This window comes from Polypterus senegalus, chromosome 1 (assembly GCF_016835505.1).
Source record: "Polypterus senegalus isolate Bchr_013 chromosome 1, ASM1683550v1, whole genome shotgun sequence".
Classification (NCBI taxonomy): domain Eukaryota; kingdom Metazoa; phylum Chordata; class Cladistia; order Polypteriformes; family Polypteridae; genus Polypterus; species Polypterus senegalus.
Window position 1 is genome coordinate 188,293,974 of NC_053154.1, and position 15,614 is coordinate 188,309,587.

Sequence of the window (15,614 nt, forward strand, 5' to 3'; positions counted from 1 at the left end):
TAATGAATGTTGTTTGCTGACATTAGGGAAGAAAAAAGAAAATTCAGTCTTATACAAAGACAACACAGCCCACAAAGAATGATAACAGAGTGCAGCTCACTCAATCCTGTGTAGACATGGTGTACTCATTTTTCCAAACATTTGTATAAGAAAAGCAAGTAGACTGGTTGTCTTTTCTAATACTCTCTCTGACACACACACACACACACACACCCTCGGAGGCCCAGCACCAGTACCTGAGAACAGAGAGGCCAGGGACAGTGAGAGTCCGTTGTTAGACATTTGAATCAGGTTACATCCATCATTACCATCTGTGTGATGACAAAATGTTTATCACCTGGGGATGCAGCACAACTCTCTACATATCAGACCTAGAACCACTATTCACTAAACTTTACAATTCACTGGAAATGAAACCCTCATATTACTAAGGAGGCTTGAGAACCAAAAGGCACTAAATTAAGAGTGGAAATGCCAGTGTAGTGGGATATCATTTCACTCAGCAAAGCTGGCGAAGGCATCAGGTGGAAAGGAGACCATGTTCCGCACAGTCAAGAGATTAATCTGTATTAATTACCTCTGATTTCTATTTCCTCCACTTCTTCCACAGAACCAGAATCAGAAAGCTGCAAGGAATCCAGGGAGTTGTGCCTTGAGTTTCCACTTTCTGGAGTGGTGAATGCTGGCAAAATAATATTGACTCTATTAATGAAATTTCCAGGTATGAATTCATTAAAAAAAACCATGGTGCAAGGATACAGAATCCATGTGGGTTTACACTATGTACCATATGCAGACTCAAGATTTTCTGTTGGCTCACTTTAGGATAAATGTAAACTGGTTTGAACATTAACTTCAAGTTTGTGCTCAAACTTACTGCTGTGTGTACAGTATATATTACAATGAAATTTTTACCTGCATGCTTCCTATAAATGGTGACACTCGTATGATATAGATAAACAATGAATGCAAAACCCCAACATACCAAATGTGATAACTTTTCTGTGAAGCTATACTAAGAAGAATAGAATTAGATTCCAAAAAGATCCTGCATACAGTTTGACAGCTTATCCGTTTCTTGAACAATAGTTACAAGACTTGGCTGGGGTACAGGTTTGTGTGCTGGATAGTAAGGTTTGAATTTAATCCTGATTAAAAGACTTCCTATAGATTAGTTTCTGTTAACTAGTCTGAGTTAATACAAGGCAGCACAGTGGATACATACATGGATCAAGTGTTATCTTTTGCTGTCGGTTACTTCTGATCTGCTGTCGGCGTAGGCGTATTTTCTGTTTCAGTTCTTGGATCTCAAGGTCATTCTCCTCATCATCCTCACCTTCACCTTCAAGGGATGGGTCATTGCGCTTTAACAAATTGCACTTCATGAGCTCAATAGCCGCAATTAAGGACTCAGAGATGCTAAAATGAGCATTTTCCTGCAACAAAGACATGAAAAAAGATGACCTGCCATGTGCCTGTGGTGGATTCAGTCACAATTGTAAGCTGGGCTGTACCTTTTCCAGATCAGCACAGCTCCCAAAATCCTGCTCTGAAAGGTAGCTGATAAGTGACTGGCCTTCTGATGGCCTGCGAAACATACCATCTGTTAGACTGCTGTATTGGGATACCTCTGAAAAAGAAAAGCAGCAAGAAAAAAAATATAAATAAATCAGAGCTGCACCATAGTTTTCAAATTCATCAAAATAAAGGAATTACTATTAATTGGCTCACCAGACTCCAAGTACAGGGAACTTGGTGTGCTAACCTCACTACTATGACTGGAGAATGCACCACACACCTCAGGGTATGATTCTGAGGAGAAAAAAAAAAGTAGCTATAACACACTACAGCTACACACTGTAAATACCGAAACCCCATGTGTATGCAAGGAATAAACAAACACGTGGAAAATAAATGGAACAAAAGATAAGTAAGAACCATTCTATGTGATGGAGAAAATATAGAAAACAAATAATAATCAAGGTACATGCAGGCAGAATTGATGTGGAAGTGGGTGGTAGTGCAAACCTGCTACAGGGTCCTCAATAATAATGGTGATGTTCCTATGGCCTCCTTCAGAGGGCAGCACATCCAAAAAAGAAAGAAACTGTGAAGATCTTAGACAAGCATTTCTAAATGATTGCCAGCAGAGCCTGTGCACTTCTTCACATATACTCAATGATCCCTTCAAGTGTACCTAACTTACCTTGTTGTAATCGACCCTGGGCGAGGCCCGTGTCTGAGTGTGAGCGAGTATGGCTTCGTCTAAAACCTGCTTGCCGTTCCATCCTTTGCCCCTCTGAGAAGCTGGAACGACGGGCAGAAAGCGTTCTGTTGGAGATAGTAGTGGGCATAGTCTCTTCTTCCTTCAAACTAGCTGTGCTTTCCGTGCTACTGCTGACAGATGAGCGGCGCCGGCACCCGAGGTTCCCAATCGCCAAGTATTCTGGCCCATCATCCAGTTCTGTGGAATGATCATCCCTAGTGTCTTCTATCTCTCGTGGGAGGGTAAAGCTTCCCTTCTCTGGCACCAGCAGAGGAGGAGGAATGGCAGACTTGTTACCACCTACAAAGGCACAGAGCAGAATTTTTACAAAGAGAAGCACCACAGACCAATTTCTGTCATCTGTGTGAATATGTACCTGCACCAGGAAGGATCTTGGCAGAGCTGTCACAGAAGCTGCTATAGGAGGAGACTGGGATGTAGGGCATGGGAAAGAACAGAGGCGATTGTATCTTCAATGTCAGCTAGGAAAAAGCAAGACAATAAATACAGAGTCTGACATCAGTGAACCGTTAACAATAGGTAAAGAGGCAATGTGTATTACCAGGACTTACCAGGCTAGTATCAATAAGGGCTAGCAACTTGGCATTGTTCTGCTCAACTGCCTCCAAACACTGGAACATTGCCATCACATGAGGGGGACTCAGGAGGAATGCCCCATCTAAAAAGAAAGTCGTAAATCAGCAAAAACTGTCAGCCATTCTGGCCACACACATGAAATAACCTTCCCATATACCTGTGTAGAATTTGCGGGTATGTCCCGTTTGTTGCAACAGGGGTCGCAGCTGTGCAGAAAGACTGTGAAACTGTAAGCTGTGGTGGAGCCACACATAGGCCCTGTGTGGAGTCTTGTGACCTTCATTCACATCCAGAAACTGAGGCATAAGAAAACAGTATGGTGAATATCGGAGCAGGTAGCATTTCTTAGTAATAACCAATTAATATACTCACCTGTTCCAAGCGGGCACAGTTGACAAATGCCCAGTAATCAGCTTGCCTGCAGTAAACCTGGAGAGAGGTGAAGAGACCCCCAGCACATTATTAAAAAATAAAAGCAATAAGGCTGTTTAATTCTTCTACTACGCCTGTCCTTACAGCAAGTGTCTTCTCATAAAAATGCTGTCTTCAGGATACCTATTTCCTTGATCAGCACTTTTTCTTACTCCTGTTAGTGCTTTACTTTAGGCATCAACACAGGCATATGTCTTTGCTTCGGCAAGACAACATAAAGAGGAATTTTGCTTTGTAATGTTCAGTGCTTAAATTTAATTTTTTACTTAAATGATAGATGTTCCCTCATGTAATAAACTGTATGGGGCTCATAGAAAGAATTATATATGATCTTCATAGACCACTTAATTTTTCTTAACATGTGCAAATACCAAGTTCATTCAGTGATATTTTTCAGTGACTGAAAAATAAGTCTTGAATAAATAAATCATTCTTAACCTATTTTGTTAAAATCATAATTCCAATATCAGAATATTAGTGCTACATTAACACAGTAAACCCAGAGTTTATTTAGGATCTTAGCATTTACAACAATATTTCAATCCTGTTTTTATGCTAAGACCTTTCAAACTAAAATTGTGAAGCCTTAAGATTTGTTATTTTGAGATTTACAGTATTTGTTGACTACTATCACTTAATAAAAACATAACATTTAATGAAACATAGTCTTGCTTACAACAATGGTAGCCTTTAAAGTAAATCCTGCTTTACTAATTGTGAAAGATTTCTATATTAAATGTTGCGATTCTTGCACTTCAGCACTAAAATTCAAACCAGTAAGTCTTTCCTAGTGCACAATTTAAGGGACCAGAATATAGGACAGAGGGAAGCATTATATAGCTATAAAATCTATATTCTTTGCCTTATTTCTAGACTATAACTCATCTTCCCAGCAGCACAAGTGTTACAACATGTATGCCTGTAATGGGGATAAAAATCTATAGTTTTTTTTTTAGCTTTTATTAAAACGTGTAATATTTAACTGGTATGTTTTAATTTTAGGACAATTTAGATAAGATGTAGCTTTTAACTGAATAAACTGTGTGACCAGGACTGTTACTATATTATTTGCGATTGTCTGTGTTTCAACAGGAGTTTAATAAAAGAGCTTGGAGAAAATCAAATTAAGGCTCATGACAGTCACTAGACATTCAAGCAATTACTAATGGCATCATATTGTTAAGAGATGTCACAGCTATAGGAGAAGCTGCAGAGGTTGAAACAGAGAGAATGGGCTACAAACGTTTTAAGGACTAGCAAGAGAGGATGAAATTGTGGAAAAAGTTTGAGATCATTTTAGAAATGGTGGCCTGTGGTGGAGCATGTCTGAGCAGATGAAGCAATTTTAATAACATCAGCTTAGACCTTGTGAGTGTAGGTGAGGAGGAAAGCTGAGCAGCCATGGGAGACCTTACTGGGGGTTGGGGATTAGCTAATTGTTTGGTATGTGCACTATTGCAGTTAGTACAGCCTTCCCTCACTGAGGCTCCACTGATCATTTCAAGCATCTGCACTCACATGGTACAAAAAAGGTCTGAGCAGATTGAAGGTGGAGAAATGAAAAATGTGAAACAGAAACCAAGGTCAAACAGAAATTTGGTTTGTGTGGTTAGACCAGTGATAAGGAGAGGAGGCAAGGTGAGCAGGGGGCCCTGTAATGGAGTGAAAGGACTGACACTCAAAGGGTACTCCTGCTGAACATGAAGAACAGAAGTGACTGAGTGCAAGGGTCCTACGTACACTGAGAGAATGTGGTAGGATGAGAGAGCTGCACTCAGTGGATCCCAGTAGTGACCAGCTGAGATGACGGGGATATAAGCCAGATGGTTAAGCCCATGCACCAGTGTCTCGGCCCTGCTGAGCATGCCTGATTGGTGAGCGGAGGACAAATGGGAGAAGCCAATCCAATATTGTTTTTATTTCTGGTTTTTAACTATTTATTGAACATATTTATTGGTTTTAGCTCCCTGCTCTATTTTATGGATTATTTGTTGAAGACTTTATTGAACTGCACGCACTTTGGACACCATTTGTTCTTTGTAATAAAAGGCACTAAGCACTTTGCTCCATCACTTGTTGCTTGTGTTTTTAATGCCCCTGTCCATCTTGGTTTATGACTATGGATGTCCCAGGATTCAGAGGACGCCTAGGGCTGTGGACACCTCGGGCATCGAAGGGCTTTTATATCTGTTCTTCTTTTAACTCTTTTAGGGCGGATGTCAATTGATAGCGCCAAAATTCACTGTTACGTCACAGGCATTCCCTCTCTGCTTGGAGGAATGTTAGATTCATTGACTCGGCATCTAATCCTTGCGTGAGTTACGAAATGTAAACAAAGGCAAGATGGCATCAACATCTCACGAGGGAGCAAAGCAAGTAAGTGCAGAAAAGAAAATACTCAGACGATGTTTTGCGCATTATCGGACAAAGATTTTTCAGAATCTGATTTTGTTGACAGTAATCAGGAGATCGAGCGAGAGAGTGAGGAACTGGCATTAGCTGATTGGACACCAGCTGATGCCACCCCAGCTGATCGGCTGCCAACTGAGCTCATTCACACAGCCGACGCACCTACAGCAAGGTTCATGTGGGAGGAATACCCAGACACTGATCCGTGGGAGCCAAACTGGCCACTGGACTTCACAAGACAGCATGGCTTGCTGATAGACACGACACATTACCAGCCGCTCAACTACTTCAGGCTGCTGTCTCCTGATGCTGCTTTTCAGCAAGTGTGAAACGAGAAAAACAGGTATGTAGAGCAATTTTTTGAATCGCGGGCTGTGCTTGCACCGCATTCTCGTTTATCAAAGAGGAAACCCACAACAAAAGACGACATGAAGGGCTTTGTGGCATTACAAACAGAGATGGGACTAGACTGGTGATATAACTTCAGGGAGCATTGGTCCAAATGTGCTTTGTCCCCTGGAGGCTATGGACAGGTTATGCTGCGTGATAGGTATGTGCTGCTGCAAAGTTTTATTCACTTCTGGCCACCAGAAGCAAATCCCAAGGGGTGAGCCAGGCTATAACCCCATGTATAAAGTTCAGCCCCTGCTTGACATTGTGGAACGAACATATAAACAATTTTACCAGCCTGGCTGTGATTTGTCTGTGCATGAATCTATGATAAAATAAAAGGGACGCCTTTTTTCTGCCAATATATACCAGACAAGTCAAAAAGTATTGCATAAAGGATTTTTTACTGGCAGAAGCAAACACTGGTTTCTGCCTGAAAGTAATTACATATAAAGGAAAGTATTTCTTTCAAATAAAGAATTGTCCCTTGACAAGTCAAGATGTGCTGGAGCTGCTTCAGGGCTATGAACACATGGGTCATGTTGTGTACATGGACAATTTTTATGCAGGCCCAGAATTGTTCATGGAGCTAAAGAGCAGGGGAATTGGAGCTTGTGGGACAGTGAGGGTGAACAGGAGACACATGCCTTCGCAGTTGAAGGCAGACAGGCTGAAGATGAAAAGAGGTGACAATATGGTTTTCATGCGGGCGGAAAACTTGGTGGCAATGGCATGGCACGGCACAATGTCAAATGGGTGACTCGTCTCTCTACAGTGCACACTAACAATATATGTAAGAAAGTCCAGCAACAGACGATTGAAAAGGAAACACCAGTGCAACACGTATTGTAAGCAGTGCAATGTGGCAATACATGCAATTGGCTGCTTTGAGCCATATTATACTTTGCTGTGTAACATGTATGTGAAATCAAATAGTATGCAGGCTCATACAACATGCAAGACAGTAACATTTGTCAAAAATAAATATTTTTTGTTGATTTGATATGTTAAACCATTGCTTTGTGTTCTTTTTTTAAAAATGTTAGTTTTTGGAAAAATATTCAGCCCTGGGAGAAAAAAAAAAAAAAATAATAGCCCTAAAAGAGTTAAACCAACTGCTAAAGAAACTGACAAAAACATGCTTAAGCAGAGTATTAAATATAAAGCAAACAATAAGAAGTGATTTATATATTTAATTATATATATTTAATAATATTTATGTTTAAGCTCAGATAAATTAACCAGTGTGTACAGTATACGCTTATAAGAAGATGTAAAACAGGAGCTTCGGAGCTTTGTTGTTAACATGTTTCTTAATTCATAACAAGTACCAAGACCAAGGGAAATTTTAAGTGGTTTGATTTTTGACTGATGTCACTTACTAAAAATAGACATCAAGCCACATTATAAAATAAATCACCTCTATTGGCTTGATGCGGGTGCTATACAACTTTTGTAAGAGGTAAATGACATATGGCTTTTGATATGAGAAATGTGAAATGCAGCACTTTGTATAAGAAAGGGAAAGGGAATAGGCAGTTCTGAAGAATGCCCCAAAACATCATTCTGCCAGAAAACAAAAGCACAGTGCCACACACAAAATGAAAATGTGTCCCAATGGAGAAGAGGAAAAAGGCTATGCCATAGTGCATGCTTTTATGAAACACTTTAGTTGGATTAAGAAGAATTGACACATTAATGTGAATCATTCAAGTTGTATGCTTTCTTTTTACTTTTAGTATTTGATGCCTAGTTTCTCTGGAAATGCATATAAGAAATTAATAAAATAAACTTTGAATATCATATCATTGAAACTGCATTGTTTACTAATATTATCTATTCTGCTAGGCTTCTTCATGTCAGTTATAAATGCCTTGCAAGTGATTCATTGTTTGTTCAGCTCTTTCAGTGGTGGCAATCAAAGGACCGAAGGATATGGGCATCCCAACTGGAGTACAGCTCTTGAAGCGGCCCTTGGACTTGGCTAAGGTAGCCTCTACATTTAGCCTTTGAAGGGGGAGCAATTTGGGCGCTGAAGGATACAGGCATCTCTACAGGAATGTGGCATGTGAACAGAGCAAATTCTGACCCTTGCTAAGGTATTAAGGTTACATGTAAATCATGGATAATAATTTAGGCATTTCCAGCATTAACTTATCCACCAATATAAAAATAGCCTCAGAGGTTAAACTATTTTTCGTGAACACTTTTACACATAACATTCAAACTGTCATCCAATCAGCCATCTAAAATAACTTTAGCAAATTTGCACCCTATAATTTCTGTGTACCTGATCTTGAATGAGCCCATGGCTCAAGATGTTGTTCATGTCCTTGCATAGCCGCTCCAGGCCACCATACCTAGACCAGACATTGGGGTTGTTAGTAGACAGCAGTCCCTCAACAGTAGTCTTCAAGCTGTTGAGAAGCTTCCAGCGCTCCCTCCTGCATGACAACAAACAAAGAAATGCAATAAAAAAATTAAAATCTGCTTTAAACAGAACAAGCATTGTAGTTGAAATCGAGTTGCAGTTCATCTATTACTACACATACACAAACTGTGACTAGGCGGTTTGTTGTACAAAAGCAGATATCCATGTGGTTTTCAGCTTTGTTTCATTTATGAGTCTTATAAACAAACATACAAATAACAACTGTCTGGATATTTTCTGTTTTAGCATAAAAATTGAGTCACAGTTTTTGAATAAGTGTTTTTAAATTTTTAAAATTTGTTTTTACTTTAAGGTATGACAGAGTTTTGCAAAGTGTGAAAAAACCACCCTCTGGACAGGTAGAGAAATAACAAATGCCCATTAAATTATTTGTATTGATTTTTTTCATATGTGGAATGAAATAGAAGGACTCCCTTTCAGAGCTAGGTTTAAAGTCTCCTTATTACATACATAGTCACATATTAATTTAAAGAATGGTATAATATCCATCAAGTCAGCAGTATATTGGGAAATTTTTAATATGAAAGACATATTTTAAATAGACAAAGTAATTAAAAATTTCTGGTCAGAAAGCTCTATATATTAGAGTGACAGGCCTAGTTTGGGTCAACAATACGTATTTTACAAATTACTTTCCTCAATAAACATCATTTCCAATTTGAAGGTAGTAAAATATTTACATATTTTTTTCAGTTTCCTCAAGAACTGGCTGATTAAGTGATAAAACCTGAAATATTCATTTTTACACTACAACCCTTTCAACACTTTGTGGTCAAACACAATATCCTTTTTCCAATATATGGTAAAGGAGCCTGAATGGAAAAAGAAAGCAACCCTGGGGGAGATGTCAGACTCCCATAGAACACAGCCATACACACAAATAAAGGGCCAATTTTGTGTGTATCTGGATTTAGAACTATGTATTTGGCCTAATTCCATACATATTTTCTTTTCATTGCAGTGTATAACTCACATTATACAGTACTCCTAGGTTAGAATGACAGGTCAGTATATAACTCATAGGCCAATTATATATATTTTTTTTGTCACACATGAGCGTCTGAGGATCTCCTTGAAGGCTCATTCAAGGTAAATAGTAACCCATCAGGGTGAGAATGGGCGCTGTCACTAAACTTGTTCCCTTTTTTCCCCCCACAGCTCCCAGAAACCTCCCAGTAAAGGAAACTAGCTCCACCCCTTCCCATCTTCCCATTATAAAAGGATCGGGTGCCTCCATTAAGTTGTCTTGATGAGACCAGTTCTGGAGACTGAAAACTGAGAAGCCCTTCTGTTATTCAGTTTGCTTACCTAGCGCTATTGTAGTTTTGAGTTTGTTTTGCTTGCCCTATATATATATATATATATATAAACACATGCATACAGTGCATCCGGAAAGTATTCACAGCAAATCACTTTCTTATATTACAGCCTTATTCTAAAATGGATTAAATTCATTTTTTTCCTCAGAATTCTACACACAACACCCCATAATGACAACGTGAAAACAGTTTACTTGAGGTTTTTGCAAATTTATTAAAAATAAAAAAAAATTAGAAATCACATGTACATAAGTATTCACAGCCTTTGCTCAATACTTTGTCGATGCACCTTTGGCAGCAATTACAGCCTCAAGTCTTTTTGAATATGATGCCACAAGCTTGGCACACCTATCCTTGGCCAGTTTCGCCCATTCCTCTTTGCAGCACCTCTCAAGCTCCATCAGATTGGATGGGAAGCATCGGTGCACAGCCATTTTAAGATCTCTCCAGAGATGTTCAATCGGATTCAAGTCTGGGCTCTGGCTGGGTCACTCAAGGACATTCAGAGTTGTCCTGAAGTCACTCCTTTGATATCTTGGCTATGTGCTTAGGGTCGTTGGTTTGTCTTTCAGCAGGACGTCGCCCCAGTCTGAGGTCAAGAGCGCTCTGGAGCAGGTTTTCATCCAGGATGTCTCTGTACAATGCTGCAGTCATCTTTCCTTTTATACTGACTAGTCTCCCTGTTCCTGCCGCTGAAAAACATCCCCACAGCATGATGCTGCTACCACCATGCTTCACTGTAGGGATGGTATTGGCCTGGTGATGAGAGGTGCCTGGTTTCCTCCAAACGTGACACCTGGCATTCACACCAAGGAGTTCAATCTTTGTCTCATCAGACTAGTGAATTTTGTTTTTCATGGTCTGAGAGTCCTTCAGGTGCCTGGCAAACTCCAGGCGGGCTGCCATGTACCTTTTACTAAGGAGTGGCTTCCGTCTGGCCACTCTGCCAAACAGGCCTGATTGGTGGATTGCTGGAGAGATGGTTGTCCTTCTGCAAGGTTCTCCTCTCTCCACAGAGGATCTCCGGAGCTCTGACAGAGTGACCATCGGGTTCTTGGTCACCTCCCTGACTAAGGCCCTTCTCCCCCGATCGCTCAGTTTAGATGGCCGGCCAGCTCTAGGAAGAGTCCTAGTGGTTTCGAACTTCTTCCACTTATGGATGATGGAGGCCACTGTCCTCATTGGGACCTTCAAAGCAGCAGAAATTTTTCTGTAACCTTCCCCAGATTTGTGCGTCGAGACAATCCTGTCTCGGAGGTCTACAGACAATTCCTTTGACTTCATGCTTGGTTTGTGCTCCGATATGAACTGTCAACTGTGAGACCTTATATAGACAGGTGTGCGCCTTTCCAAATCATGTCCAATCAACTAAATTTTCCACTGGTGGACTCCAATGAAGCTGCAGAAACATCTCAAGGATGATCAGGGGAAACAGGATGCACCTGAGCTCAATTTTGAGCTTCATGGCAAAGGCTGTGAATACTTATGTACATGTGCTTTCTCAATTTTTTTAATTTTTAATAAATTTGCAAAAACCTCAAGTAAACTTTTTTCACGTTGCCATTATGGGGTGTTGTGTGTGGAATTCTGTGGAAAAAAATTAATTTAATACATTTTGGAAAAAGGCTGTAACATAACAAAATGTGGAAAAAGTGATGCGCTGTGAATACTTTCCGGATGCACTGTATATACATATATTATTTACTGAGACCTGCCAGACAGATTTAATTTGTAACAAGGCTAGGGTACAATCTTTTTAGAGCTGATCATAACTATGACCAATACAATAAACATAAAAGTGGAGGAGTATGTTTCTTTAACAACAACTTGTGATACACAAATGTTGAAAGTGCTACGAAGAAGCTGTTCACCTCAAGTGGAATTTCTGACAATTAACTGCAAACATTTCACCTGCCTAGAGAATTAATATTTGTTTTCCCAATTGGAGTTTATGTGGCACCTCCATCAAATAGCACTACTGCAATGCAGCTTTTAGCTAACCAAGTTTTACATGCTAAGAATTAATATTTGGGTTCTGCAGTTATTATCTTGATGACTTTAATAACTTCACCTTGATACTTGAACTTCCCAAATACAAAGAGCTGGTGAAATGAGCAACCAAAGAGGAGAAAACTCTTAATTACTGTTACAGCATTATCTCTGATTCTTACCATGCCATTCCATTGGCTCCTCTGGGCAACTCTGACCAAGCCATTATATATTTTATCCCTTCATACAGACAGAAATTGAAATAATCTAAACTAGAAATAAAAAGAGTGCATAAGTGGACTAGTGAGGTTGTGGAGGGAAAACAGGACAGACTTGACTCTTCTCTGGGACATATTCAGAAACACCTCTCAAGAATTAAATCAGTACATAGATAGTTACTCCTTACACAAAGTTTTTATCAGGATACCTGTATTCCAAAGAAAACAATTACAATGCATGGTTTTCTGAATATCTGAAAAAAGAGAAACTAAAGAGGAAACTTAAAAAATGGAGACAAAAATGTTTACAAAGAGGCTAAATATCAACTAGAGAAAGCCAATAAAAAAGAAAATACAAAGCCCAGCTGGAACAGAGGTTCTCCACAATTTATTGTCTGTCTGCCTGGAATGTTTTAAAAATAATTTACATAAATGTAGCATTTACAGAAATTTCAGCTCTGTTTTTGACTCAATGCAAATTCCGTTCCTGTTTCAAAAAATCCACAATCATCCGTGTACCTACAGTAAATACATACAGTCTAAATGATTATAGGTAAGTAGAAATAATCTCTAACAATGAAGCCATTTGAATAAGAATCTCAGTTTTATCACAAATACTCTTCTTGACCCTCTACAGTTTGCTTACTGTGCCAACAGATCACTCAAGGATGTCATGCACATGGTTCTCCACGACATCTTGCAGTATTTTGATTCTCTAGCTACTTATGCCAGGATCTCATTTGTGGATTTCAGTTTAGAATTTAATACAATCATACCAGAGTTCGTCCATGAATTTGAACAATGGTACATGTCTCTGGTTCTCTTACTTTCTAAGTAACAGGTGACAGACAGTGAAGACAGGGGCGTATCGGTCAAGGTCTCTGACTCTTGAGTACAAGGTCCAATAAAGACTGTGTTCTATCCCCCATACTGTTCTCTCTCTGTACACCAATGACTGAACCTCCTGTGATAAATTTGTTAAACTGCTGAAATTTGCTGATAACATCACTCTACCTCGCCTGATCACAGATGTGGACAAGAAGATATATTGGAGGGAGGTGGACCAGCTGGCTGGTTGGTGCATCCTTAGCAATCTTGATTTGAATTCCTTGAAATTACTGTGGATTTTAGGAGACACTCCTTTCCTCCTACACCCCTAGCTATAAATGTTGTCACCAGAGTAAAATCATTTAAATACAGTATCTTGGCAAAACCGTACCTCACATTCTGAACTGGGTTGAAAACATAACTGGTCTTAACATAAAAGCTTGGCAGCAGATGTTTTTTCCTTATCAATCTATAAAGTTCCAATCAGTGCTTATACAGTTCTATACTGCTATAATTGACAGTGTTCTCACTTTCTCTAACAGTTGGTATGGCAATGCTTCTGTTTACTCCAAATATAACCTACAGTGTGTTAATCAGACAGCAGAAAAGATTGTAGGACTGAAACTGGATGCCATTGAGGTCCTCAATACATCATGGGTCAGGAAAAAAGCTGGAAATATAAGCAAAGAAAGACTACACTCGCCTAGACAACCATCTCTTTTGGTTATTACCATCGAGGAAATGTTACCAGTCACTGAATACAAGAACTACTACTTAGAAACTGTTTCTTTTGTACAGCAGCTAATATGGGTAAACACAATCTGATTCACCTCTATATATTACTGATTTTTACTATCCTCCTTTCAATATAAATTCTGTTTATTTTATATAGGACTGACCTATTATATCACTGAGCAGGAGTGCAGTTCTACCTTACTATATTGTTTTTATGTATCTATGTTTAGATATATAATATTGTGGTGGTATCATTTACTGTATATTGTGTTGTTTAATTCTATGTTATGGTTGGTGAATGGATGGAACACCAAGAGTAATTCCTATCAACTAAGTTGACTATCAATAAAGTACAAAGATCCATTCAGGTTCAAGTCAAATTAATTTCACACTTTATATTAAAGTGTTAATTTTTCCATATTTCCGTTTGTAATGTTGTGGATTTTACTCCCCAGGATAGGCACACATGTTCCTTTTTAATTAAGAGCTAAAACAAAATAGTAATCGATTTCACTTAAGAGCTAAAACAAAATAGTAATCGATTTCACTTCATCGTACGTTTCATCAATATCTTTTTTCTTTTAATGGGTAAACTTGCAAATCGCTTTATTTAAATAAAACTCGCGTGGAATTGACACAGCTCACATTACAACAGCAATCTGCACATACACAAAACCTGTCATGTATTCAGTTTAAACATTTGTTGGCGTGGGAATAAACTGTACTGCCAAACTATTATAATAGTTGGGGAAGTTATTTAGGACAGAACAGGAAATGCAGACCCTTATCGGCATCGGGGTTCCAACTTCTCCTTCTCCGTTGCTCCCAGTAAAACTGGCCAAGCTCAGACAACTAATTATTTTATTGATTTGAATAACTGTGCTAATTCATGTTTTTCATTTTATTAACTCTAACTCGCCGCTCGATCTAAACAAAGCTGAACTAACTAACACTTTCAGTTCGACAAACTTTATCTGTATGGCATTACGAGATGACAAATTCAATAAATTTTAAACATACTTGTAAAGATGTAAACACTGCCTAAGTCGCTGGAGCAAAATTAAATAAAAATAGAAACTATCCAGTATCACTTACATTGAAACAAGTTCTAATGAAAACGAGTAAGACAATGTCTTATTCTCTCAATCTAGAAAAGACTTGGATACAGCAAGAAACCAGCAGAGACTTAGGCTTTCTCCTTCACTGTACAGTGAGACATTTCGCGGACGTGGGGCGGGGTGTGCTAAATTTGATAAGAATTCCCCTTTCGTTTTTACAAACGGCTTAACAAGAAATGCATCGATTATCCACCCCTACTTGTTCAAACTTCACTCGACAGACAAGATGTACGATAACTGACACGGAGATGATGAAGACTAAATACACCCTTGTAGACTCTCTCATTTGCTGTCACTTTACCAATGTTTCGAGTGTTTATTAATTTATTTCCTAGTCCCTGAAGAGAGTGCGGTTGACACGCTCAAAATACTCCAATTTTATGGACGTATACGAACATGCATTTACCTGCGTTCCTCGTCCTCCTCGTACGTCTCCATAAACAATTCACCGCGATGTAGCGGCCTTCGCCCTGACTGCGGCACATATGTTTTTCCGGGAACCGTATCCCAGTGCCCAATCATCTCCTGTGTTGTTTGGCCGTCAAAATGACTCCTCCCATTCGGTAAATAGTTGCGCACGCGTTATGGTTAGAGTGGAAAAGTGCATTTTATAGGGAGGTTTACTTGGAAAGAAAGGTCTGTATGCATCTTGAAGATGGAGATAATGGTTAAAATATAGTTGATACAGGATGAGTAATTGCTGAAGCTATTATCGCAGTAACATTCAGCCAAGTAATATAAACTAAAAAAGAACGTAAGGTAAATCCTTTTCAGTGTTTATACCATTTTCTAAAAGGATACATATGCACTGATGTTCATTGTAAATCGAAAACGACTGAATTCTAATCTTGGACATAACTT

General features: G+C 39.1%; 1 protein-coding gene across 3 annotated transcripts in view; it reads right to left on the bottom strand.

The window, feature by feature from the left end:
* Window positions 1–15,290, bottom strand: part of rubcn (rubicon autophagy regulator) — a 30,055-nt gene extending 14,765 nt beyond the window's left edge. The window contains exons 1-13 of one of the 3 annotated variants that reach the window (XM_039764662.1): window positions 15,160–15,290; window positions 8,385–8,538; window positions 3,236–3,292; window positions 3,021–3,159; window positions 2,839–2,945; window positions 2,643–2,748; window positions 2,207–2,566; window positions 2,029–2,073; window positions 1,732–1,812; window positions 1,515–1,630; window positions 1,226–1,436; window positions 578–682; window positions 237–311 (exon numbers count right to left, since the gene is read on the bottom strand). In XM_039764662.1, coding sequence (XP_039620596.1) covers window positions 237–311; window positions 578–682; window positions 1,226–1,436; window positions 1,515–1,630; window positions 1,732–1,812; window positions 2,029–2,073; window positions 2,207–2,566; window positions 2,643–2,748; window positions 2,839–2,945; window positions 3,021–3,159; window positions 3,236–3,292; window positions 8,385–8,538; window positions 15,160–15,275 — 1,672 coding nt within the window. In that variant the 5' untranslated portion in view covers window positions 15,276–15,290. The remainder of the gene's footprint in view (window positions 1–236; window positions 312–577; window positions 683–1,225; window positions 1,437–1,514; window positions 1,631–1,731; window positions 1,813–2,028; window positions 2,074–2,206; window positions 2,567–2,642; window positions 2,749–2,838; window positions 2,946–3,020; window positions 3,160–3,235; window positions 3,293–8,384; window positions 8,539–15,159) is intronic. The other 2 variants (XM_039764669.1, XM_039764677.1) reach the window with 2 other exon arrangements.
* Between the last annotated feature and the right edge of the window lie 324 nt (window positions 15,291–15,614).